The 27,048-nt window shown below is 45.5% G+C and overlaps 2 protein-coding genes and 1 long non-coding RNA gene across 5 annotated transcripts in view; 2 read left to right on the top strand and 1 right to left on the bottom strand.

The window, feature by feature from the left end:
• The window catches only part of RMND5A (required for meiotic nuclear division 5 homolog A), a 29,289-nt gene extending 13,032 nt beyond the window's left edge, over positions 1–16,257 (bottom strand). The window contains exons 1-2 of the mRNA XM_082195037.1: positions 16,071–16,257; positions 7,028–7,170 (exon numbers count right to left, since the gene is read on the bottom strand). Coding sequence (XP_082051163.1) covers positions 7,028–7,170; positions 16,071–16,212 — 285 coding nt within the window. The 5' untranslated portion in view covers positions 16,213–16,257. The remainder of the gene's footprint in view (positions 1–7,027; positions 7,171–16,070) is intronic.
• On the top strand, positions 105–16,024 carry LOC309516441. Its single transcript, XR_014212924.1, has 3 exons — positions 105–620; positions 4,126–4,164; positions 15,969–16,024. It is a non-coding gene; the product is annotated as an uncharacterized lncRNA (long non-coding RNA).
• A 4,655-nt stretch (positions 16,258–20,912) lies between the features above and the next one.
• Positions 20,913–27,048, top strand: part of LOC309516217 (charged multivesicular body protein 3) — a 33,748-nt gene continuing 27,612 nt past the window's right edge. Inside the window, exons 1-3 of one of the 3 annotated variants that reach the window (XM_082194861.1) lie at positions 20,913–21,098; positions 21,659–21,937; positions 26,834–26,973. In XM_082194861.1, the coding sequence (XP_082050987.1) occupies positions 21,712–21,937; positions 26,834–26,973 (366 nt within the window). In that variant the 5' untranslated portion in view covers positions 20,913–21,098; positions 21,659–21,711. The remainder of the gene's footprint in view (positions 21,099–21,658; positions 21,938–26,833; positions 26,974–27,048) is intronic. The other 2 variants (XM_082194862.1, XM_082194864.1) reach the window with 2 other exon arrangements.

The following is a 27,048-nucleotide window of genomic DNA, read 5'->3' on the forward strand; positions in this document are numbered from 1 at the left end:
AAGGAAAAAGTGACAATCAGTTCCAGAAAAAAACCAAGCTCTTATGTTTTTATTTTCCTTTCACATGATTCATTACGTCCTTTATACAAAAAGAAGACAGACACCATTTTGTTTCTTTCTGGTAACCCTTAATACATTCTATATTCACAAATTTTAAGAAATTAAAGATAGGAAAGGGTGTAGTTCATTACCAGAAGGTAATGCAATACATATTCTATCAGAATATGAAGTTATTGTGCATAAGTCATGTCGGCTTTTAGAAGGTTGCTTTACACGTTTTTCTAGGCTGTCCTTCAGAGTGGTGTACAGTAAGCCCCCCAAAACACAAGTCTAATCTATAAAACCACATATAAGCCACCAGACATAAACATCCAGCAAATCAGATAAAAGTGGCCTTGTATTTAAGCTTTAGCATGGTAGGAGATTGACTATCAACTGACAGGGATTCCAATCAGATGACTTGCTGATCAGGTGACTGGTGGGATGAGGTCAGAGAGGGCACTTTGTGCGCACACATCCACACACCCGATCAGGGTTCTGAATTGGGATTGCAAAACGCCTGGCAAGCTGTATTCTCTTCTCCGTGACTGTGGCTCGGGATCTGCTCCTTGTGGCAGGAGGTATGGCCACTGCTTGCTCTCCTTTTTATTTTTTAAACACATTTGGCATATTTGAGGAATTGAGGGGGTTCTATCATTCTTGCCAGCCAAAAGGTGATTTGTGTCAACATTTGAACCAGCCTCCCATAGAGTGTCTTCCCCTTACTGTGCTACCATACGAGTCTTGGTGCTGGAGCCTACGCACCATATTTTCCACTCTATAAGACGCACCAGACCACAAGACCAACCTAGTTTTTGGAGGAGGAAAACAAGAAAAAATATATTCTGAATCTCAGAAGCCAGAACAGCAAGAGGGATCGCTGCGCAGTGAAAGCAGCGATCCCTCTTGCTGTTCTGGCTTCTGGGATAGCTGCGCAGCCTGCATTCGCTCCATAAGACGCACACACATTTCCCCTTACTTTCTAGGAGGGAAAAAGTGAGTCTTATAGAGCAAAAAATACGGTAATAACCGTTCTGATTCCTGCTCTTCCTTGTACATGAGGCTGTCTCCCTGGCAAAAAGCCCTTTTTTTCTTCACATAGGCATCAACAGGAGCGTTCTACCGAGTGTACTTTTTCCGCAGGACTTTGATACTCCTTGGGAACCCATGTTCTACTCTAGCCATGAGCTCTGGAATGAACTGGATGCTGCGACAAGAATGTCTGTCCTCCCCTTGCTGTTTGGCTCCACCTATTTGTGGAGAGTGCTGTGTCCCTCGACTGCTAAACTGTGCTTCGTAGATGTGCTTGAATATGATCTTGAAAGACTACATTGGCTCCCAGTATGTTTCCGAGCACAATTCAAAGTGTTGGTGCTGACCTTTAAAGCCCTAAACGGCCTCCGCCCAGTATACCTGAAGGAGCGTCTCCAGCCCCATTGTTCTGCCCAGACACTGAGGTCCAGCTCTGAGGGCCTTCTGGCGGTTCTATTTTTTTTTTTTTAATAATATTTATTACTTTTAAAGCTTACAAAAAGGAAAGAAGAAAAAAAGAAGAAAAAGGAAGAAAAAACATACAGTACAATATATAAACAATACACAACACAACATTAACACATTAAACAAAACAAAGCAAAAACAGTTCAAAAAACACACATCATACCATCTCAATATCCTCTCTTTCATTCCCTTGTTTCATCGACCTCCTCTCACCTCCCTTTTTGTATTCCATTTCTATTAATTGTTTCAGCAAATCCTTTCCATCTTTCTCTATTTTCTGTCATATGATTATCTTAACATATTTTAACCTTATTTTCCATTAAAACTATAATACTTATTTATGCTTAATTCCTTAAAACATTTCTACTAAAGCCATATAATTTCCTTCCAACATTTTAACATTCCTTCTGGTGGTTCCCTCATTGTGAGAAGCCAAGCTACAGGGAACCAGGCAGAGGGCCTTCTCGGTAGTGGCGCCCGCCTTGTGGAACGCCCTCCCATCAGATGTCAGAGATAAACAACCACCTGACATTCAGAAGACATCTGAAGGCAGCCCTGTTCCGGGAAGTTTTTAATGTGTGACATCTTAGCGTATTTTTGGTCTTTTTTCCCCAGAGTGGCTGGGGAAACCCAGCCAGATGGGCGGGGTACAAATAAATTGTTGTTGTTGTTGTTGTTGTTGCATTTGGGGCACATTCAACTGTTGTGTGCATTGGCTGGTTCCTTCCTTTTATAGAAAAAGATGTATTTTGCATTTTTAATAATGTTGAAAACTACCCAGAGGACTCACTTAATGAGAATAATAATAATAATAATAATAATAATAATAATAATAATAATAATAATAAAAAATATACAGATAACATGGGATGCCACTGGCATGCATGCAATGGCAGAATCACTGGCTGGTGGGATATTCACGAAGGCTGGAGTGGTGTCAGTGTTGCTACATTATTTCTTGCAGAAAGTGGTTTTGTTTTACTGCCTGCCTTGCTGCTGAAAGTGCACAGGATCTTGATTACGTTACGCTAGCATAACCAATATAGCAGCTGCTGGCACAGTAGGACCAGAAGACCACTCCGTAGGACGCAGGAACTAGGGTAATAGACAGGTGCAGCTTGACAGGTGAGTTACATGTAAGGCCAAGAAACGTTTTATTTACACAACGTGTAATTATAGCCTGAATAATGGACTACAAAGGAAAACCCCTATTTAGAGACAATATTTAAAAAAAAAAAAACTGGGGGGGGTGGTCCCAAGGAATCAAAACTGGGTTAAATTGCCTCTCTGAACACGTTGGGAATGGTCTACTCTTATGAAGGCAGAAGTGGGGGTTAAGGCAGGGGCTATGTCTTGCCAAAACAGGTTTATGGGCTGAAAATTCTTCTCTAATAATAATAATAATAATAATAATAATAATTTATACCCCACCACTCTGGGCGGCTTCCAAAAAAATGTTAAAATACAATAATCTATTAAACATTAAAAGCTTCCCTAAACAGGGCTGCCTTCCGATGTCTTCTAAAAGTCTGGTGCAGTGGTACCTTGGGTTAAGTACTTAATTCGTTTGGGAGGTCCGTTCTTAACGTGAAACTGTTCTTAACCTGAAGCACCACTTTAGCTAATGGGGCCTCCCGCTGCCGCCGCGCTACCAGAACACAATTTCTGTTCTCATCCTGAAGCAAAGTTCTTAACCCGAGACAATATTTCTGGGTTAGTGGAGTCTGTAACCTGAAGCGTATGTAACCTGAAGTGTATGTAACCTGAGGTACCACTGTAGTTGTTTTTCTCTTTGACATCTTGGTGGGAGAGCGTTCCACAGGGCGGGCGCCACTACCGAGAAGGCCCTCTGCCTGGTTCCCTGTAACTTGGCTTCTCACAGGGAGGGAACCACCAGAAGGCCCTCAGCACTGAACCTCAGTGTCTGGGCAGAACAATGGGGGTGGAGACGCTCCTTCAGGTATACTGGACAGAGGCCGTTTAGGGCTTTAAAGGTTAGCACTAACACTTTGAATTGTGCTCAGAAACATACTGGGAGCCAATGTAGGTCTTTCAAGACCGGTGTTATGTGGTCTCGGCGGCCGCCCCCAGTCACCAGTCTAGCTGCCACATTCTGGATTAGTTGTAGTTTCTGTGTCACCTTCAAAGGTAGCCCCACATAGAGCGCATTGCAATAGTCCAAGCGGGAGAAAACCAGAGCATGCACCACTCTGGCCAGACAGTCAGCGGGCAGATAGGGTCTCAGCCTGCATACCAGATGGAGCTGGTTGACAGCTGCCCTGGACACAGAATTGACCTGCGCCTCCATGGACAGCTGTGAGTCCAGAATGACTCCCAGGCTGCGCCCCTGGTCCTTCAGGGGCACAGTTACCCCATTCAGGACCAGGGAGTCCTCCATACCTGCCCGCCTCCTGTCCCCCAAAACAGTACTTCTGTCCTGTCAGGATTCAACCTCTCTGTTAGCCGCCATCCATCCTCCAACCGGCTCCAGACACTCACACAGGACCTTCACCGGTTCTGATTTGAAAGAGAGGTAGAGCTGGGTATCATCCACATTCACATGATAACAAAGACTCCCATCTCTTCTAGTCTGATCCTGTGAACTGTCCTGTTTAGCACTGGCTAAAGGTGAGGTGGCATTAACATTCATGCTGCGCATGACATAACCTGCTTTGGTGCTTTGTGCAGATGGGGGGAAAGCAAGCAAGGTGTGGGGGTGTAAATCATTTCAAGAGATATGAGATGCAAAATTATCCCAGGGGTTGTTCCCGCCTGACCATGTGAAAATCAGGGAAAATTGGAGAAGGGTGATAGCTTACTGTTCCAGATTCAATCCCTGGTGTTTCCAGGTAAAAGACCCTTGGCCTGAAACCTTGGAAAGGGACTGCCAGTCAGTGTAGGCAATAATGACCTAGATGGGCCTATCCCCTGACTCAGGCAGCGTCTTCTGTTGCAAAATTTGCTTGCATTGACAACTCATAATTAAAGGCAGTAACCCAGCCACTGCCTCTGAAGAGCTTATCGGTTCAGGAAACTCCCTAAAATTCAGTCACTGTGCTAAAGATTAAAAACAGGAAGGGGTTTTTTTTTCACTTTTAAAACAATGCTATCCAGCTTTTCCATAAAAATGCTCAACTCGCACAGTAAAAATAAAGTAAGACGGTAAAATGGCAGGGGAAAAAGATAAGATTAAAAAATAGGAGACAGCTGAATTTTCAGATTGGAAGCTTAGCCAGCTGGCTAGATTGCCATCAGAAGGCGAGAAATGAGGAAGTAAGATGGACCTCTCTAGGAAAGAAGATACACCTCTCTAGGAAAGAAGTTCTAAAGCTTTGCTGCAGCTACAGAGAAGACCCTGTCCTGTATCCTGAACAAATGCAATTCAGAGGCTGGCAGGGTAAGATAGACAGGCTCTCTCTCCAGAAGATCTTAGTAAGCAGACATGGTCATATGGGAGAAGGTGCTCCCAGAAGTAGCCGGATCCCAACCCAGTTTAGGGCTTTAAAGGACATAACCAGCATTTTGAATTGAACCCTTTATAACAAACCAAAGGGCAATATTCCATTACGCATGATGCCAATTCTATTAGGCACGATACATTATTCTATAAAGAGATTCAAAATTGTGAAATTCCTCTTACGTTTTCTGCTTATAAGAAGACGATACAATCTTTATTGTCATTGTCCCATACAGAACAACGAAACTGAGAAAATCTACATCAGACATTCAAAAACCAACAAGCCTGCTATCCCAGTCTGGTTAGCCCCCTAAAAACTCTGATACCCCATAATTAAGTACAATATACTCCCATAGAGATTACCTTACACTGCGTTTAAAACCAAAATCGCATTTGGATAGAAACTGTTTCTCAGGCGGCTAGTCCTAGTCTTTATAACCCTGTACCTTCTTCAAGAAGGCAGAAGCTGAAAGAGATCATTTCCGGGGTGCGCACTATCCTGCGCTATCTCTGCAGCTTTCTTATGGCACCTGGAAGCATAGATTTGATCCAAGGTGGGAAGAGTGCACCCAGTTATTCTCTCCGTAGTCTTTACAACCCTGGACAGCATTGTTTTTTCCCTGACTGTGCAGCTCCCAAACCACACACACAGACCGTAAGTTAATACACCCTCAACAGTACAATGGTAAAATGCCATCAACAGGTCTGTTGAGAGATTATTTTTCCGGAGGATTCTCAGAAGATATAATCTCTGCTGTGCTCTCTTCATCAGGTCTTTGCTGTTATCTCCCCAGGTTAGAATCTGCTCATGAGTTGCCAAATGTAGGTTTTGCACATATTTGTCCGTGTTTGATGGGTTCCAAGATAGTAAAATGAATAATCTTCCCTGGCAATCAACAAAGCTCAATAGTACTCTCTCCCCTGTTCTTCCTCTAGCTTCTCCTTTACAGGTAACATGGCCTATTAAGACATTCACATCATCTGTCACCAGAAATTTATCTAGGACCATATTAATTCTAACTTGGACCTTCCAAAAAAGCTGCTAGGCATATTTCCTGTGGGTGATTTGCGGGAGGGGTATGGAGCCCCAAGCAGATCTAACACATCTCCTTTGGCAAAGGCCCAGTAGCTGCACCTTTTGGAAGGAGATCCAAGTTAGTATATGGTTCTAGATAAATTTAAAACACTCTGGTTTCAATGTAAAAAGTAAAGGGACCCCTGACCATTAGGTCCAGTGGCCAACTCTGGGGTTGTGGTGCTCATCTCACTTTATTGGCCGAGGGAGCCGGCGTACAGCTTCCGGGTCATGTGGCCAGCATGACTAAGCCGCTTCTGGCGAACCAGAGCAGCACACGGAAATGCCGTTTACCTTCCCGCCGGAGCAGTACCTATTTATCTACTTGCACTTTGACGTGCTTTCAAACTGCTAGGTTGGCAGGAGCTGGGACCGAGCAATGGGAGCTCATCCCGTCGTGGGGATTCGAACCGCCGACCTTCTGATCGGCAAGTCCTAGGCTCTGTGGTTTAACCCACAGCGCCACCCGCGTCCTTTAGTTTCAATGTACCCAAGACTAAATATTTTGTGGGATCAGTCTTAATCTAATTATCTAAAGTGGCAATCTATTTCGCAGAAGGCCGGTTTTCAAGGTGAAGGCTACATTTTACCTCTGGGTTCTTTATTTCACTTGGTTTCTGACGGGGTCCAAACTGGGGGATATGGTTTTGCATACAGAAATATAGACACATCCACTGAGCTTTCTTGAAAATAACCTACAGCAGGAATGGGGAAACTGTGGCCCTTCAGATGCTGTTAAATAACAACTTACATCATCCCTGACCCTGGGCTACGTAGCTGGGGCTGATAAGAGTTGGGAGTCTCACATCTGGAAGGCCAGAGATCCTTCATCTCTGTAAAAGCTATTTGCAAAAGTCCGGGGAGTCTGCAGTGCTGACTCACATTAAATTTCAAACATACAAAGTTTTTAAAAACAACAACCAAGCATTGAGACACAACCAAACGAATGCTCTAAATACCTTGTCAATCGCTTTCCCAACACGGGAAACACTACTGTGTATGTCTTTATGATCTGAGGCCAATTTCTGAACGGTATCCTTTATTCGCTTGCAGCACTGGGTCATAACAAGTGATATCGTCCCCGATAGATCTCCATCTTGATCTAGACAGAAGAGAAGAAAAACAAATAATTAATTGCATTCTGAGCAATAAACACTAATTCCCAAGAAATGGAATTTCTGCAAACAAAGGGCCCAAGCACCATCATTTAATTTCACTTCTGAAAAGTCGTAAGTAGTTTCAAAATGGATTACAGGAGACACTGGTGGGGTGAAATCTGTGTCCCTTCAGATGTTGCTGGATTTTAGCTCCAATCATCCCTGATCATTAGCCACATTGGCTGGTGCTGAAGGGACTTGTGGGTCCAACAGCACCTGAGAGGCCATATACCCCCCACCTCTGGGGTCAGGAAATGTTATTCCTGTGGGATTGGCCGGCATAATTTATAGCATGCCCAGCAAGTTAGATTCAAGGGGGGGAAATACATACAATCATAACTCAAAGCCAGCTTCATCGCAGCCTTGTACTCAGTGTATTATTTCAGATTATCGCTAAATGGTTGGTTGCTTACCTGGAAAAGCAGTTCTCGCAAAGCGGCCTTGCCAAGTGTACACTGTAACAAGGCACAGCAGCTACGCACAATGTCATGAGATTCTATCCAGCATCTGAATCTTTATAGAGGCAAATGTCTTGCTTCTGCAGACCTCTCTTACATTCCCTCTGTTCGTTTCAACCCTCTCAAGACTTGAAAAGACCAAAGAGAGATGCAAACTAGGCTGGGTCACTCTGGAATGACTTTGTAGACGGTTAAGAAACCTCTGTTTCCTCTCCGAGAGGTCCTGCCCGGTTTTCACTGACTGAGAAATATCCATCAGGGTTAAATGGTAAAGGTAAAGGGACCCCTGGCCATTAGGTCCAGTCGTGACCGACTCTGGGGTTGCGGCGCTCATCTCACTTTATTGGCCGAGGGAGCCGGCGTACAGCTTCTGGGTCATGTGGCCAGCATGACTAAGCCGCTTCTGGCCAACCAGAGCAGCGCACGGAAACGCCGTTTACCTTCCCGCCGGAGTGGTACCTATTTATCTACTTGCACTTTGACGTGATTTCGAACTGCTAGGTTGGCAGGAGCAGGGACCGAGCAACGGGAGCTCACCCCGTCGCGGGGATTCGAACCGCCGACCTTCTGTCCTAGGCTCTGCGGTTTAACCCACAGCACCACCCGCATCCCTTCCATCAGGGTTACTCGTTCCCAAATACCCATCACATCTGATGACGAGAAAAAACAGAGCCTTGTGAAGGTGGGTGCAGAAGACCACATGCAAACCCCTAGATCAGTTGTGTTTCTTCATGGAAACAAAGCAGAGGTATTTGATGACGGACTATCTGCAATTCGGGATAGCTTAGCGGTACGTTCAAGCAGCTGAGGTCTAATGAAGAACAAGGCACCAGTCTTTTCTCCTGGCAAGGAAGTATTCCACACAGCATTCAGTTACCTGTAATTCTGACAAATTTACCTGGATATAGCACAAAAATTCAGTGGCAATTCTGCCTTTAATTAGGAAAATTACATTTAGCAGAACCATACTGGGGGGGGGGGAGCTAAAACAAGAGTGAATATAGGGGAACCTTGGTTTTCGAACGTAATCTGTTCCGGAAGTCCATTCGAAAACCGAAAATCAAAGGGCTGTAGGCAAAGTGAATGGTGAAAATGGAAAAATGCACCATGGAAGCTGTTCAACTTCTAAGGCGTGTTCGAAAACAGAAGCATTCACTTCCGGGTTTTCAGCGTTCAGCTTCTGAATCGTTCGGCACCCAAGGCATTTGAAAACAGAGGTTACACTGTATTTGGAAATCTTAGGCTAATACAGTATGACATTTTAAAAGGCCTAACTCAGAGGGAGAGGGAAGCCACACAACGTTTTGTGGTGGAAATACCGGCGGCATCCTCTGAAAATCAGAGATATGGGTCTATGAAAGCCTATTTATGTATTGTCTTTTGAGGCAACTGCTGCTTTTATATATACAGTGTTACCTTGGCTCTCGAACTTAATCCATTCCAGAAGTCCATTCCAAAACCTAAACTTTCCAAACCAAGGCATGTTTTCCCATAGAAAGTAATGCAAAACGGATTAATCTGTTCCAGGCTGTTGAAAAACTACCCCTAAAACGCTTCTCCCCACCACCCCAATCAGTGCGATCTTTCGAGATCTCTTTCGCTCTTGATCTCTCTCTTGGCAAAGTGCCTGGGCTGCAGAGCGCTGCTGGGACTTCTCCTCACCGGTCCAATCAGCACGATCTCTCTAAAAACGGAAGCGCAACACTAAAAACGGAAGCTCAGGACACGTTTGACTTCCAAAAAAAATTTGAGAACCGGAACGCTCACTTCGGGGTTTGCGACGTTCGGGTTCTAAGTTGTTTGTGAACTAGGCTGTTTGAGAACCAAGTTACCCCTGTATATACAAAACAAGTGTAGCACCATGCTACCAACTTCCATTTGCCTGCACAGCAAGGCACACACTCACTCCCCAACCAAGGTCTAGGACAGTGTTTCCCAACCTTTTTTGGGCAAAGGCACACTTGTTTCATGAAAAAAATCTCGAGGCACACCACCGCCTATGTGGGGCACGTTACAGCCCCGTGACGTCAGCTCGCAGCGTCACGCTGGGAGGGACGCACGAAAGTGTAAGTTTCAATTTTTTCCCCTCCCCCTTGCCTTCCTTCTGTGCCAACCGCCAAAAAGCCAAGAATCGCCGCCGCCGCCCCGCCTCTCGCCTCCCGACTCGCCCGCCTCCCTCCGGGGATGGCGCCCCAATCGAAAATTTGACTTTAAAAAATAATAATAAATCTTTCGAATTTTTTAATTTTTCCCACGGCACACCAGGCAACATCTCGCGGCACACTAGTGTGCCGCGGAACAGTGGTTGAAAAACACTGGTCTAGGAAGTCCTTCTCCAGAGAAACACGCAGGCTCAGTTCAGAAGAACAGCTGCCACTTGCGTTGATGAATAGGAGGGAAGAATCGGAGACTTCACCCCTTTATTAACCCCCTGGTCTCTTCTCTCTGGCGAAGCAAGTAAAAGCGCTGCAAGCTCAGGTATCTGCAGAAGTTGTGTCAGACCGAGCAGTCCCCTGGCTTATGGTGCATCCCAGGAGAAGGCAGACTTTGTTTACCTCCTCTCTAAAATGAAGAACAGCATACACTTCTTGAACTCTACCCTCTGTTTTCAAACCTCAAGGCACAATTGTTTCTGAAACATGCAAGAAATAAAAAAATAAATGTAATTGTGGAAAACCATGGAGCTAAGCTGCTATGGTTTTCCCAGTAGTGATGTATGGAAGTGAGAGCTGGACCATAAAGAAGGCTGATTGCCAAAGAATGGATGCTTTTGAATTATGGTGCTGGAGGAGACTCTTGAGAGTCCCATGGACTGCAAGAAGATCAAACCGATCCATTCTGAAGGAAATCAGCCCTGAATGCTCACTGAAAGGACAGGTCCTGAAGCTGAGGCTCCAATATTTGGGCCACCTCATGAGAAGAGAAGACTCCCTGGAAAAGACCCTGATGTTGGGAAAGATGGAGGGCACAAGGAGAAGGGGACACAGAGGACAAGATGGTTGGGCAGTGTTCTTGAAGCTACCAGCATGAGTCTGACCAAACTGCGGGAGGCAGTGGAAGACAGGAGTGCCTGGCGTGCTCTGGTCCATGGGGTCACGAAGAGTTGGCCACGACTAAACAACTAAACAACAACATGGAGCTAAGCTAGTCAGAGTACTACAGAAGCTAGAAAAATCTCAAGTGCTAGCATCCAGTCTGGTATTTGAAAAAAGGGAAGGAGACACTGGTCCACCAGATCTGATTTATCTCCATGTTTATCTGTAGTGTCCAGTTCCACAAGCACCGCTTCAGAAAAGCCACTTCCATGCTGCAGCAAACCATTCCCATTAATTGTTTTCTCTGCCACATAAATGCAGAACTATTTTTCACTGTCTAATCAAGACGCAGCGGTGTACCTGCCTTTAAATTTACTGAGATACTGAATAAATAATTCCCTCTATCTTCTCATTTAGCTACAAAAATCTACAAGCCTCAAGGAGATTTATCCTTTGTTCAGATGTCAAATGCCCCGTGACTCACTAGTCTCTTTGTGTCAAATGACCACAGCTCTCAGCTTTCAACAATGAAAACAGCACGGGTTACGTCAACAGCCGCAACATGGAACTGACCATTCATAAAACTGGTGCCACCATGCAATTCCTGCCCCCCTGTGAGAATGTCATCAGCACTCCCTCAGGTGTGTGGGGGCTTTCAGATGTGTGTACTACGCGAGTTGTGCTCTCTAACAAAGGAGTCAGCAAACTTTTTCAGCAGGGGGCCGGTCCACTGTCCCTCAGACCTTGTGGGGGGCCAACTATATTTTTGGGGGGAGGGGGGAATGAACGAATTTCTATGCCCCACAAATAACCCAGAGATGCATTTTAAATAAAAGGACACATTCTACTCATGTAAAACAAGCTGATTCCCGGACCGTTCTGCGGGCCAGATTTAGAAGGTAATTGGGCCAGATCCGGCCCCCGGGCCTTAGTTTGCCTGCCCATGCTCCAACATTTGAGATAGTCGCATTATGACCCAGTTCCAAGTTGCGAGGTCTCTTTTGTCAGCCTTCAATGATAACTTCTATACGTTCCCTTTTTAAATAAACAACCAGCTTAATCCCAGTCTAAACATATTTACTTGGAAGGAAGTGCCAATAAAAAACAGTATTTCCAAATAAAATGCTTACTCCTAAATAGCCTCACTGAAATCTGGCACAGAATTACATATATGGCCTCATCATTTCAACAGACTGTGTGTGTGTGTGTGTGTGTGTGTGTACACACACACACACACACACACACACACATATCAGTTGCACATTAGACCGCAGTTATAGGAAAGTCAGCAAACTTGTTATTGTAAACTCTGTTTACATTTGCTCTATGGGATGTTCATTTAGGAGCCACCGATGACTAATGCCATTATTACTCAGTGTGAAAGAGTAAACTTGCCTGCCGGTGTGGAAATAGATTAAGGCTTCCTTTTTTTTTACTCATTACAAGAGGCCAAAGAGGGCAGGATAGATTAATCACTGCCCAGTCCTGAGATGTCAAAACAAAAAAATCGCCTCCTGCATCTCAAAACTAATACCCTTTATCTTTCAAAACTCTGTAAGCAAATTAAGTTAGCTCTTTTTGCTCAGTCAATAACAAAGCCAAGCACTTGCGTCTGGGAAGAGGGAAAACTCCTCCTCCATATAATACAAGAAAGCCATGCTGATAGTTAGCTACTTAATTATAGTTGTTAGAAAATCATTTCCCAAAATACAGCAGCAGTAGTTTTGTCCACATCATCTCTTTCAATTCCCCAAGTTGGTGAGGCTCGTTTGACAACAATGAGAAATCAAGTTTTCAGTGTCACTGGCCCAAGACTTGTGGAACACAATGAGAACAGGGATTCAGTGGGTGCCTTCTATGCCAACTTTTAAATGCCTAAGGAAAACTATTCCACCAGGCATATAAGAGTACATTCCCTACAATGGTCTACTTGTGCTTGATATTAATTTCTTTTTCTTTTTAACTTATTTTTAACTCGTCATGTTATTGTTTGGTTTGGTTTTTTTATACTGTTCTGAACTGTGGTATATTTTTATGAACTAGTTGTGTATAAATATTTCTTATAAATATGAACAACAGTATCCAAAGAAGGAAAGCCAGTCTCGCCACTGCCTTTTTCAAATTCATCTAAATCTTTAGGCAGAATAGGGGCTGGTGGCTGAGAGGCCTTCCAGCAGACAGACCGAAGGTGAAAGACTCAACAAGAGATGCATATGAGAAAAATTACGAACTGCAAACAAGCAACTGGAAGTTGAGGTGAAGGGACACCACCCCATACTCACTTCTCAAAGTGGCCCTTCAGGTAAAGTAGCTGATGCCAAGAGTGCAGAATTTGTCAGACGATGCTCATCAGACCCATGAATCACATCCTGGCAAATTAATACTACAGGGTTTGCCGTGTCTGTTTCTGAACCTCCCTCTCTCTTGCAACCTTTGGGGAGGGAGAAAGAGATCCTTCCTCTCTAGTTACATACAAACTGTATGTTCCACACAACCAAGCAAGCAAGCCAGCCCAGCAGGAAGACAAGAGCTATGGGAAGAGAACATAAAAACACCCTCTGTAACAGACCCCAGCCCTTTGACACAGGGAAACGAAGGCCACATGGAGCATACCGTTCTCAGGGGACAAAAAAAGATATGTGTCTACAATCAGTTGTTGCAGTTGCTGATATTTGTCTCTCTCAAGAGACAATGGAGTGTGCCTCCTGTGGTGAAGTCAAACTGCTTTGCTTAGACGACAAGACCCTCCTCTTGGCCTTGCTGATGTAGTCCAAAGAAAAGCAGAGCAATACATTTGGCACGAGCTTGGCTGCAGGAGTCGACGGAAGGAAGCATACAAGGCACCATCCAACTATCTGAGGGATTCCACTCCAGATTTGTGTAGGGTTAGCCTTTTCTTCTCCCAAAGATGTCCCGCAAGGCAGTGGAGGTTTAGGGTAAGAGCATGGGTAGGCAAACGAAGGCCCGGGGGCTGGATCTGGCCCCATCGCCTTCTCAATCTGGCCCACGGACAGTCCAGGAATCAGCATGTTTTTTACATGAGTAGAATGTGTCCTTTTATTTAAAATGCATCTCTGGGTTATTTGTGGGGCCTGCCTGGTGTTTTTACATGAGCAGAATGTGTGCTTTTATTTAAAATGCATCTCTGGGTTATTTGTGGGGCCCGCCTGGTGTTTTTACAGGAGCAGAATGTGTGCTTTTATTTAAAATGCATCTCTGGGTTATTTGTGGGGCATAGGAATTCGTTCATTCCCCCCCCCCAATATAGTCCGGCCCCCCACAAGGTCTGAGGGACAGTGGACCGGCCCCCTGCTGAAAAAGTTTGCTGACCCCTGGGTAAGAGTTTTCCTTCTCCTAGAAGGGCTACTTTCATAGGTTCACAAGCCATCTGCCCCTCACGTGCAGAAACCACTTTCTTGACCATTGGACCCACGATTGGTCTCGTCCACTCAATCTGCAGGTGCCTGTCTTTACATGTTGGGGAAGTCCCTAACTCACCAAGGCTTCGAGACCCATAAGCAACCCTCACCTGGTTTAGTTGACTAGTTGAAGCTGTTCCCGGAGTGTGATCGCTGTCAAATGCTGACATTTTCTAGGAGCCACAGGTGAGCGCTGAGTGCAGGGTAGCGACCAAAGGTGAACAAACTACCCCAGAGGGAGCACAACGTCTGCCCCACCAGACGTACTACCCCTCCCCTAACACCCCACATACCCGTCTAGGAAACAAGCCGGATCATAGGGAACTGAATGGTGTCTCAAAACAAGAGGCAGACTACGCGAGAGCTGACCAGACATGGATAAAAGTGATATTGTGAGGCATTGGGAAGGGGAACTGAGACAGGCACGGAGTTACCATAGTTTTCTTAACAACAGCCTGGCAGTTGGAAGTTTTCCTTCACGTAGAGTTGTAGGGTATCCTCCCTCCCCCCAAAAAACAATTTGACACATATTTTCCCCAAAAAACAAATACACCCAGAAATCCGGCAGTTGGAAGCTTTCCTTCAAGTAGACTTACAGGGTTTCTTTTCCCTCGCATGCTTTGTGAGCTTGGCCACATTTACGTTTGATGAGGCCCTAAGCTACTGAAGCTAATGGGGCCCTTTATATACCCAGCTGTCCTTTGCCAACAAATTGCCGCTGTTGTTTTGTGTTGAATATATGATGTGGGAATTTGTGGACCTAATAGGTCCATACACAACACAAAACATTGTTGCTGTATGTAGACTTTATTTTATTTGCTGTTTATCTTATATTTAGGAAATGTACATCCAGGTTGTTTATCCTTTAATTTTGGGGGTACCTCCAAGAGACTGGGGCCCTAAGTTATAGCTTCTTTAGTTTATACGTAAATCCGGCACTGTAATGTAATAAAGGTAAAGGGACCCCTGACCATTAGTTCCAGTCGTGAACGACTCTGGGGTTGCGGCGCTCATCTCGCTTTATTGGCCAAGGGAGCCGGCATACAGCTCCCGGGTCATGTGGCCAGCATGACTCAGCCGCTTCTGGCGAACTAGAGCAGCGCACGGAAATGCCGTTTACCTTCCCACCGGAGTGGTACCTATTTATCTACTTGCACTTTGACGTGCTTTCGAACTGCTAGGTTGGCAGGAGCAGGGACCGAGCAACGGGAGCTCACCCCGTCGTGGGGATTCGAACCACCGACCTTCTGATCGGCAAGTACAAGGCTCTGTGGTTTAACCCACAGCGCCACCCGAATCCAGGTTGTTGTTTATCCTTTAATGGGGGGGGGCGCCAAGAGAGTGGGGCCCTAAACTATACCTTCTTTAACTTATACGTACTTAATTCAGCACTGTAATGTAATACAGTGGTACCTTCAGGTTACAGACTCTGCTAACCCAGAAATAGTACCTTGGGTTAAGAACTTTGCTTCTGGATGAGAACAGAAATCACGTGGTGGTGGCGCGGCAGCAGCGGGAGGCCCCATTAGCTAAACTGGTGCTTCAGGTTCTGAACAGTTTCAGGTTAAGTACGGACCTCCGGAATGAATTAAGTACTTAACCCGAGGTACCACTGTATTTCCCCCCCAAAGAACAACAACAAAGCGCCCAAAGCGGTGTCGGGAAACTCTGTGTGCGGCAGGCACTTTCCTCAAAGGGAGTCGAAATTCAGTTTTCAAGACAGGATTGATGGAAGTCAAAAATTTGAATAAGATGTCAAAGTATGTTTAATTACTGTTGAAAACGATATGTTAAAAAAAAACTAATAAAAAATTATATTTAAAAAATTCAGTTTCAGTGGGATGGGGGGGGGGGTAAGGAAAGCTTCACCTGCCGGATTCCTGCCTGCCTGCTGCTTAGAGAAAAGGCAAGCGCCTGGTTCTTACGGACATACTCTCGCTCTGGAGGATCTCCCGGCGCAGCCCCGCCACGTACTGGATCAGCTCCTCCAGGCTCCGCTCGCACAGCTGCCCGTAGCCCGAGAACTTCTGCAGCACCTTCTCCAGCTCGCGCTCCACCGTCACGCACTGGTCCATCGCCTCTTCCGCCCGACGCCCGGCCACCCCAGGCCCCTGCTGCCCGGCCTTGGCCCCACCGGACGACGGCGGAGGCGGCGGCGGCGGCCCCACCGACCGGGCCGAGGAGAACCTGCGCCGTGTGAGGGAGGGAGGGAGGCTTGTTGTTTTGGCAGGCAGCGCGCCGGACGGACCGGGGGAGGAGGAGGAGGAGGGTCCTCCCCGGCGGAAGGTTGGAACTGCGGCGCAGGCGATTGCTCGAGGCAGCCCAGGCGGGGTCCTCGAGGAGCGCCCGCGTGATTGGGTAAGGCTTGCGCGTGCGTAGATGTAGGAAAATAGTGCAGAGTAGCTCGCATGCGCCGACGCAGACGAGGGTGAAACTTGCTGGGTTCCTTTGCTTGGTTTTCCCGAGGCGGAAGCGGCAGGTCAGTAAGAGCTCAAGCGGAGGGAAATGAGCCGCCAGGCTCTTCCTCGCTCCTTCAAAGCGCTGCCTCTTACAGGAATTCGCGCTTTGTAATGTAGGTCTTATTCCAAGTTGGGGGTGGGGAAGGGATATGTCGGTTTGGCGAGTTAATATATATAGAACGCTGTGTATGTACAGCGTTCTCCGCCTTTTTTATCGACAACTGTCACTTCTGTCTCAGCGAGACAAAAAAAAGGCGCTAAGGGGAACTCGGAAATTAGAAGCTTTGTGTAAGTCTGTATTATTATGTCTATTGTTTTTACCGTTTGAAAGCACTCGAGGTGCGTTCAGGCAGCAACTTAGACACCTCAGACTGTCCTTTCCTCTCATAAGCCTTCTTGAGACTCCTAAACAAGCATTTTGTCATTTCTGCATAAACACAGGTTGGGCAGGGCCTGTATGAAAGCAGCCTCTTTGAACAGGCGAATCAGGCAGTACGGTTATCGCCTTTTTGAGGGTGGGGAGAGGAGGGGGCGGGTTTGTTTACCATGAGATGTCATAGGTAAACAGATAGGGAAAGCGGAAGTAGCGTTTTGGGGGTCCTTCTGCCATGGCTCCGACTTCCGTCGCGCGTCGGCTGCGTATAGGTCATCACGTGATTATTTGTTTTTCTGTGAGTTGTTAAACCTGCTGGTTCTGCGTCTGGGACTCTTAGCTGCCCAACGAGCTCCTAATTTCGTTGTTGTCGTTTTTACAAATGTATAAATGCTTGCAAAGATTGTATCTTCTTGTTATTCTTTACATGCTGTCATGACTCTTTAGAAAATACGCAGAAGGGGACTGTTAATATTTTTATTATTTCTTAAATTAGTATACTGCCCTTCATAAGAAGATCACAGCGCGCATCACAGCATAAAAATACAAAATGAAAATACAAAATACATATTAAAATAACCAACAAACTATTAGCATCCTTCCCAAAAACACATCCAAGAGCCCACAAAATGTTCATTCAGCTAAAGACCTGGGTAACAGAGAAACATTTTGGTCTGGCGTCTAAACTGATGAGGAATATCGACTGGAGGCAAAAGCAGGATTGGCAAGGGATGCAAACTTCTTTTTTACCATTGCAGAAGAAGCCAATGCCTTTGATTCTCCTCTGTGAAAATTCTCACACAAGGTTGGATTAAATTCTAAACCAATTTACTTATAACTTTTCCTAGTATTCCACCCTAGTAATCTATGGATAGGATTGCAGTCTAAAGACTACTTGTATGAGCACTTCTTTGCACAGGCAAACCAGCTACAATAACACCTGCACCTGGTAGGTTGATCCACAGAACTTGATATTACTGTTGGGCTGCCTCAGTCATCTGAGTCAAAACCTGCAGCTTAAGTTCTCAGGACTCTAAATAAAATCTAAAATATTTGTATCCCACTTTTCTGCCTGACAGTAGACCTCCAAACAGCTTAAACAAAATAAAATAAAATGCACAATCAGCATCTCCCCCCCTTTAATTAGAAGGCAGTTCTTATTAATGAAAGACTACTTAGGGATGGATTCATTTAAACTGTGTGGTGCAGCCACAAGAGGTGTCTTTTTTAGAATCTTTTTTAGAATATATATATATATATATATATATATATATGAGAGAGAATGATTGGGTGGAACACTCTTAGACCAACCCGAGTAGCATACTGAAAAACAAAAACTGAAAAGCATTGTAGGCAAGTAATCCTACCTAGCAATGTTTCTGGAATACAGGAATACTGGCTTCCTGAGCCTAGAGCCTGTTCTTGCAAAATGTTGATAGCACCAGATAATCTCAAGGTAAAACAGTCCATGACCCTGTCACTTGCCAATACCCAGGGCTTTTTTCCCCCCAACTGGAACTCGCCAGAACTCAGGTGCAGCTTCTCTCAGGTGGGTACCACTGCCATTCTAAGACAATGAGGGTGATCTCCGGCACCTCTTTTTCTTGAAAAATAGCATTGCCAATATCCCAATGGGTTGGGAAACTGGGATATTGGACATTCTAGATGTTGGTGGCAAATGCATGCATCTTTTAACAGAACTTTCAATGCTTCACATACCCTATAAGATAGATCTGTATTCTTATCCCCATATTGTAGATGCTGCAGGTAAGGCTAGAGTGATTGGGAACCTGTTGACATTGTTGTCCTTCAGTTTCCATCACCTTTTCTCACTGGCCACGGCCAAGTTGAAATACAAGATCTGAAGGATCACAGGTTTTCCCAACTCTGGCCTAAGGCGACTTGCAGAAGAAATTGAATTCTGGACTTCTTGGTTCATAGCTAACCAAGTCTACTCAGAAGTGTGTATATCAAATAAATTGTGATGTCACACTGAAAATAAAGGAACATGGGGTGTGTCTGCTCTGCAGGACACCCTGTTTAGATTCAGTAGAACTTAAACGACAAGTGTAATAGTTCTTATACTTGATTGTTGGCTCTGTTTATTTCTCTGACCGATAGAGGACCTCAAGGGATCTTTATGATGATCTGGGCTGTATAAACCAACCTCCACTTCTACACCACAGGTTTATGTGTACTAATGTGCATAGTCTTATTCACTAAGCTGCACTACAAAATTTCACACCTTCTGTAACTAGGTTTCTAAAGACAGTGGGAAGACTTCTTTTTCTTCTTGTTGTTATATTTATTAAATGTGTATACCACCCTTCACCCGAAGACCCCAGGGCAGTTGACCTAAATGCCTACAACATGCAAAGTCTCGTCCACTTAGCTGCACTACAAAATCACAGTGCCTTCTGCAACCAGAAGAGGGGGTCTCAGGGCGGTTCACAGAATAAAAGCAAGATGTAAAACCACAAAATATGTAATAAAAATAAAAACAATAACCCAATAGCCGCCCCCCCCCCCAACACACATTTTAAAAGGGCATAGGATATAAATCTGATCAACCAAAGGCCTGGTTAAAAAGGAACAAGAAGGATTACTTATTCGATCCGTATACCACCCTTCACCCAGGGCCAGATTTAGGTCTGATGAGGCCCTAAGCTACTGAAGGTAATGGGGCCCTTTATATGTCCAGCTGTCCTGTGTCAACAACAAATTGTCGCTATTTTTGTGTTGAATATATGCTATATGGTAATTTATGGACCAAATAAGCATCCAAAGCCATTTGCACATAACAAAACATGTATTTTATCGAAGTAATTGTTCAACTGAAATACAATTAAGAAAAACCTCAGATATGCAGATGACACAACCTTGATGGCAGAAAGTGAGGAGGAATTAAAGAACCTTTTAATGAGGGTGAAAGAGGAGAGCGCAGAATATGGTCTGAAGCTCAACATCAAAAAAACGAAGATCATGGCCACTGGTCCCATCACCTTCTGGCAAATAGAAGGGAAAGAAATGGAGGCAGTGAGAGATTTTACTTTCTTGGGCTCCATGATCACTGCAGATGGTGACAGCAGTCATGAAATTAAAAGACGCCTGCTTCTTAGGAGAAAAGCAATGACAAACCTAGACAGCATCTTAAAAAGCAGAGACATCACCTTGCCAACAAAGGTCCGTATAGTTGAAGCTATGGTTTTCCCAGTAGTGATGTATGGAAGTGAGAGCTGGACCATAACGAAGGCTGATCGCCGAAGAATGGATGCTTTTGAATTCTGGTGCTGGAGGAGACTCTGGAGAGTCCCATGGACTGCAAGAAGATCAAACACATCCATTCTGAAGGAAATCAGCCCTGAGTGCTCACTGGGGGGACAGATCCTGAGGCTGAGGCTCCAATCCTTTGGCCTCCTCATGAGAAGAGAAGACTCCCTGGAAAAGACCCTGATGTTGGGAAAGATGGAGGACACAAGGAGAAGTGGACGACGGAGGACGAGATGGTTGGACAGTGTTCTCGAAGCTACTAACATGTGTTTGACCAAACTGCGGGAGGCAGTGGAAGACAGGAGTGCCTGGCGTGCTCTGGTCCATGGGGTCACAAAGAGTCGGACACGACTAAACAACAACAGCCCAGCGCGACTTTCTCTCCCGAGGAGCCAAAACCCGCGAGGGAGCGGGCGCCTCCGAAAAAGAAAAGAGGCGGCGTCGAAAGCCAACCTAGGCAGGCAGCATCCTTTTGGGTGGCGGGGGGGGGGAGAGCCCGGCCCTGGGCCTTTGCGCGCGCGCGCGCCGGCAATGGACCTCCCCCAAGGTAAAGGAGCGCTGAGCCCGCCTTGGGGGGAGCCGGGGCCGGATTCTTCCCCCACCCCACCCCACCCCGGCCTGGCGGAACCGTCGCGCCTCCCTCTCCTCCTCCTCCTCCTCCTCCTCCCTCGGCTGCCGGCCGCGGCTGCGCGACGTCACTTGTTATGTCTCCTCCGGCCCGGGCTCTGCTCCGCCGCGGAGAGGCGACGGCGACGACGGTGCGCCGAGAAGCCCGAGCGCAGCAGGAGCAGCAGCACCGCCCGCGGCGGCCCCGACACCAGTAGGGCCGCCGCCTGCCTGCCTGCCTGCCCGGGACGGGGTAAAACAAGCGAGGAGGAGGAGGAGGAGCAGTCGCCTTGGCCGGCCGAGCCCCGTCCTTGCCCGACCCCCTGAAGGCTTCCCTCACCCCCCCCAAACCAGCGCCACCCCGCCTCGTGCGCCCCGAATGAGGTGGTTCCCTGGCTGGGGGGGGGGCGAGCCCACCCCACCCCAAATTATTTCCACCCCCCCCCAGCCGCCTCCTGGCCCTCCTAAGAGACCTTTCTCACTTGGTTCTCCTCAGCACCCCACAAATACCCAGCTCCCACCTACACACGGCCTCCCTAAAATGATGGGGTGCCCTATAGTGAAGGGGTGCTGCTTCTTTCCCCCCCACCCCATATCCGGGTTCCCTCTAGGCGAGTGGGTGTTATCCTCTCCCCACCCCACCCCACCCCACCGCCATTGTGTCTTTTCATAAGAATGAGGGGATAATGGGGAAGGGACTCTTTGACAGTAGCAACCAAACTGGGGGTTGTGTTGTTGTTGTTTTGGGGTATGTGGATATCTGCTCCCCTTTTTTTCCTTCCCTCCAGACATTTCTCTTTTTTCTTTTTGTAGGACTGACTTGACTCTCTCCGCAGAGAGTCAGGAGCCCCCCGCACGGAGGAAAGATGTGGCTGAAGCTGTTTTTCCTGCTTCTTTATTTTCTGGTCCTGTTCATCCTGGCCAGGTTTTTCGAGGCCATTGTGTGGTACGAGACGGGCTTCTTCGCCACCCAGTTGGTGGACCCGGTGGCGCTCAGCTTCAAGAAGCTGAAGACCATTTTGGAGTGCAGGGGGCTCGGCTACTCGGGGCTTCTGGAGAAGAAGGATGTCAGGGAACTGGTTGAGAAGTCAGGTAAGAAAAAATGTCTGTTCGCTGGCATTTTAACTTTCGGAATAGGTCCGTTCCCCCTTTATTAAGCATCTATATTGCAATAACTTCTATTGTGTACAGTCATAGAGAGTGTGCAGGGGAAAGGAGTAATACTAAATAAATGTGCTTAATAATCTCAGATGTGACCTCGCGCTTTGAATGCCTTCCAACTTTTTATGGAGAATTGCTTAAATGTGGCAATGTTTGAAGAAGCACAGGGCAGCAGCAGGCTAGCATGGAATATACAACAGAACAGAGAGATTGGGGGGGCGGGGGGAGTTGTCCAGATGAAAATCATCAGGAACCATGATGTAATATCTGGCTTTATCTAAGACATGCCAGTAAGAATCAGAATTTGAAATGTGGCATGTGGTGTTTTGACGTGCACCCAAAACTAGCATGAAAGATCTTCTACATTGATCAGAAAGTGCCTGGCATTTTGTTAGGACGGGTAACAAGTTAGGTCACAAGTTTATTAAGATACTGGCTATCAGATTCTTTGCATGTTTCCTTGGTTGTAAATCTTACTGGCCTTGATGCAAGCAAGTGTGCGTAAGTAATTTAAAACAGCGCAATTCTAAGCATGTTTGTTCAGAAGTAAGCCTCATTGAGCTTAATGAGGTTTACTCACTTGTAGGTGTGCATTAAGATTGTATCTTTCGTGCAACACATTGTTCAGAAAAGGAAGGATCACTGTTTTGCCGATTAATTTATTATATGCTTCAGACAAGTAGCAAGGCCTTGTTATGTATTCAAGGAAGTAAAATAATGTCAGAGAAATGCATGGCAAAGGTTTGCCTCAGTGTTACCTATTGTTTGCCCAGTCAGAAGTTGAATGTTTGGCTGCTTCAGAACAAACATCTTATTAAAAATACCTTATTGTAAGCATATTTCTGACCTGACTGTTAACACCTTCAGAAAGTCATATGTCTATAAAGATAATAACAGTGGTCTCTTTGGTTGAATAAATGCTTTGGTCCGCCAAACAGTAATAAGTGCAGCCAGGTGAGATAAATGAGTAAGACTGGCTAATTGTGTACCTGCTTGTACAAACTCTTATTTTATGCTAACCAGTGTGCAACCATCGAAATCCTCAGCTTTTTGAGATCATCTCAAGGAATTTGTATCTGATCTATGGTTAGCAGCAGGCATAGGTAAACTTGGCCTTCCAGATGTTTTGAGACTACAATTCCCATCATCCTTGATCACTGGTCCTGTTAGCTAGGGATGATGGAAGTTGTAATAGATGATCCTTGGGGGTTCTTCCAACTCTACGATTCAGTTTATTGACCCTCTTCCAGTCCTTTACTAATCCCAGGCATTGGTTCATCTGAATATGTTTTGGTTCATCTGAATCTGGTGAAAGTGAATAGTAGAGGTTTGGGGTTCTCATAAATCCACTCTACCAAATTCAAAGTGCTGAAGCTCAGCATGACAGCCACACACCCCAAAAGAGGATCCATAGCTGTGCCTCCAAAGATACTCAAAACGTGCAGGAAGCTGTGTTGATCCCTGGTATAATAAAATAAAATGAATATACACACGAGCTGTGGTACGTAGCATAATGCCCACTAATTAGGATTAGATTGACTGCAATCCCGATTGCTTCGTTTTCTGGGAGTAAGTTCCATTGAATTCAATGGTGCTTCCCCTTCTGTCTTCATACATTCAACTGGTAAAGCACATTGATCTTTAAGAAGATATCTTCAACCAGTTGAAATGTGTCCTTGCTTGGGAAGAAAATGAAAAGTTATCTAGCTGACATTCTTCTGTTTTGACTTGTCTTTCAACTATGGCCATACTCTTGCTCCCCATAATTCTCAGTATAATAGCACCTTCGTTCTGTACCCCAACCTCCCACCTTCCTTTAAGAGCTGAAATGTCAATGCATATACAGTCATCCTGAGGTTGGTAAGCACTTCGGTTGCAATCCTATACTCAGCTGAGAGTAAAACCCATTGAACTCAATGGGACATAGTTCTGAGTGGGCATGTACGGGATTGCACAGTAATGTATTGAGTTGCAGGGAAGCTCTCAGAAGACTACTGGAACAAAACTAATTTGGTCATTTAAAAGAAACGGCTCCTTTGTAGAAATGTCTAAGATACGAAGTAGATTAGAAAAGTAAAGAGAGGAAACTACTGATGATCTAAACAAAATACAGAATCCTAAAGGAAATTTAATGTTCATATTTGCAGACTTAAGTTAAATGAGAGTAGAAGGAAATCTTTTTAGTGCACATTGAGCTCTTGAAACACCATACTTGCATGTGGCTATCCCCCATGGGACTTAGACTTATTTCCAAGTAAAACAGAGTTTTGAGCTGGAAGAAGTTGCCCATGTGAACAGAAAAGAGCGACACAATTCCTTCTATGGAAGAGAAAGCCAGTTTTTAACCAAACTGAATAGGAATTGCTTTGGTGAAAACAAGCAAAGCTCTGGTTGTGCATTTTTCTCCTTTGACTTAGTTTAAGCGTTTGCATCTTATAAAAGGTATGCTATTGTCAGAAAATAAATTTTTAAAAAGCTGAACGTCCCATATCATGAAAATAGGATATTTCAGCACTTAAGCACCATATTAGTTTTTGCTCCTACAGGTTGGTTTCTCTTCTGGAATTTATCCACCAACGTTTGTAAAAGTGTCATGGAATAGCTGGGATTGATAGGTGTGCAATAATTTTATACTGCATATTTGGCTTTGGCTCAGGCTCCTATCCCTGCAATGAAATAACCAACTGGAGCGATGCTGAATTTTCACCCCATACATTTTTAAGGCAGAAAGCAGGGTTTGGGAGAAGTTTAATGAACACCTCCTCTCTTGGATTTTTTTTTAAAAACCCTCTTTCCCGAACAGTTTGCTGCCATTTTTAAAGGGGGGGGGGGCGGGGAGCTTAAGTGTTCCTAACAAGCTAGCAGTTACATTGTCCCAGTGATATGATGCTCTCACCTTGATTATCAGATTGGATTACATGATTGCCTTGGAAATAAATCCTTGCTTAAAAGAAGCACTGAGGCTTCATATTGAGAAAATGGTCAGTTGTTAAACGTTTCAGTGCTTCCTACACTCACTCTCAATGAGTGAAGCTGTTTGCTCCATTTTGCAGGGCTTCCTGCAAAGAATCACCAAAATTAGGTGGGGTATATTTTTCCGGGAGAAAGGTTTTTTTTTTTTTGCAGAATGCTCACACTGCCCTTATTTCAGCTCGGCGATAATATTCAACCCCTTCCAAGGACCTGCATGCAGATTCTTTCTTTCCCCGCTGCGTTTCTGTAGCTTTTAGGCTAAAGAGGGAATTTCGCATTACATGCTAGGGGAATCCAAACCCCGTCTTGCCTTCTCTGACTCTGGGCAGCCATTGCTGCAAATGGGCAAATTGTGTCATGGACCTTGCAGACCCAAGCGACACCAGCTCAAAAGAGGGGTGGTGTAACTACTAGAAGTGGGAGAATTAGGGAGAGCAGGCTTTTTAATGGGCCAGTACCCACAATGGGAGACGCAGGTGGCGCTGTGGGTTAAACCACAGAGCCTAGGACTTGCCAATCAGAAGGTCGGCGGTTCGAATCCCTGCGACGGGGTGAGCTCCTGTTGCTCAGTCCCTGCTCCTGCCAACCTAGCAGTTCGAAAGCACGTCAAAGTGCAAGTAGATAAATAGGTACCGCTCCGGCGGGAAGGTAAACGGCATTTCCGTGCGCTGCTCTGGTTCGCCAGAAGCGGCTTAGTCATGCTGGCCACATGACCCAGAAGCTGTACGCCGGCTCCCTCGGCCAATAAAGTGAGATGAGCACCACAACCCCAGAGTCGGCCACGACTGGACCTAATGGTCAGGGGTCCCTTTTCCTTTACCCACAATGGGGCTTCCACATAATTGCATTCAAGTTTGAGTGCACTTTGGGTACATTATATCTCTAATCATTGCTAACAACCCTTAAAGGTTATCTACCCTGTATTTTGGTAGCAGAGGAATGGGGACTGGGGCTCTGAGATCAGTGGCCAGCGACCATCCGATGAGGTTTGAGTTGGAGACGTGCACTGTTGGCAGTTATGCTGCCCCAGCCCTCAAGGTTTTGGATTGCTTCAGGTGCAGCAATATATTGTTTGCCTTATTTTATCAGGCATTTGCAGGAACTCTTCAGTCCTTCATAAACTGAAGGGCTGCCTATAAAGGTTTGGGCTGGTTTACATAAATGGTCTGCCTTAATTAAAGTTAGAATAAATATTTCTCTGTACTGTATTTTCTGGCGTATAAGACTACTTTTTAACCCAGGAAAATCTCAAAAGTCGGGGGTCGTCTTATACGCCGGCTACAGCAGCAGCTCCTGCAGCAACTCCCCACCAAAGGATAAAACGACAGCAAATTAAATCAGAGGACACCAAGCTCTCTAGATAAAGCAGAAATACGCTTGCAAATTGGCCCCAGAAGCCGCCAACCACTGGGAAGTGGAGCGGATTTCTGAGCTGGACTGGAGACTGGTTTTTTAAATTTTTATTTGATGTGCGTTGGAAGAGGGGTAGTCTTATACGGCGAGTATATCCCAAACTCTATATTTTAACTGGAAAAGTTGGGGGGGTCATCTTATACGCCCAGTCGTCTTATACGCCGGAAAATATGGTAGGTGTTCCAACTAATTGTATTTTACATGACCTTCCCCCACTATGCAACTGAGTGGCATTTTAACTCAAATTGAAAGCATTGGCAATCTTTATCACTTTGGAGTTTGCTTTGCAAGCAGCATACGTTGTATGTTCGTAGATTTTACTCTTAAAAAGTAGTTAGCCGTCTCCCAACAATATCTATTCTGCTGCTGTTCCGGAATCCTTTTGGCAATTGCGACCTTTGGCATTTACTGTAATGGGTGTTCCTTTGTTTGTTTACATAGGAGACCTGATGGAAGGCGAACTTTATTCTGCTCTCAAGGAAGAGGAAGCCTCTGAGTCTGTTTCCAGCACAAACTTCAGTGGGGAAATGCACTTTTATGAGCTGGTAGAAGATACGAAGGATGGTATCTGGCTAGTGCAGGTACTAAATACATTACTTTTAACAGTGAAATGAGCCGCTGAGTTGGTTCACATTTCATGTAGTGTACTTATCCCA

The sequence above is a fragment of the Podarcis vaucheri genome (genome assembly GCF_965113315.1).
Source record: "Podarcis vaucheri genome assembly, chromosome: 13".
In the NCBI taxonomy this organism is placed as follows: Eukaryota; Metazoa; Chordata; class Lepidosauria; order Squamata; family Lacertidae; genus Podarcis; species Podarcis vaucheri.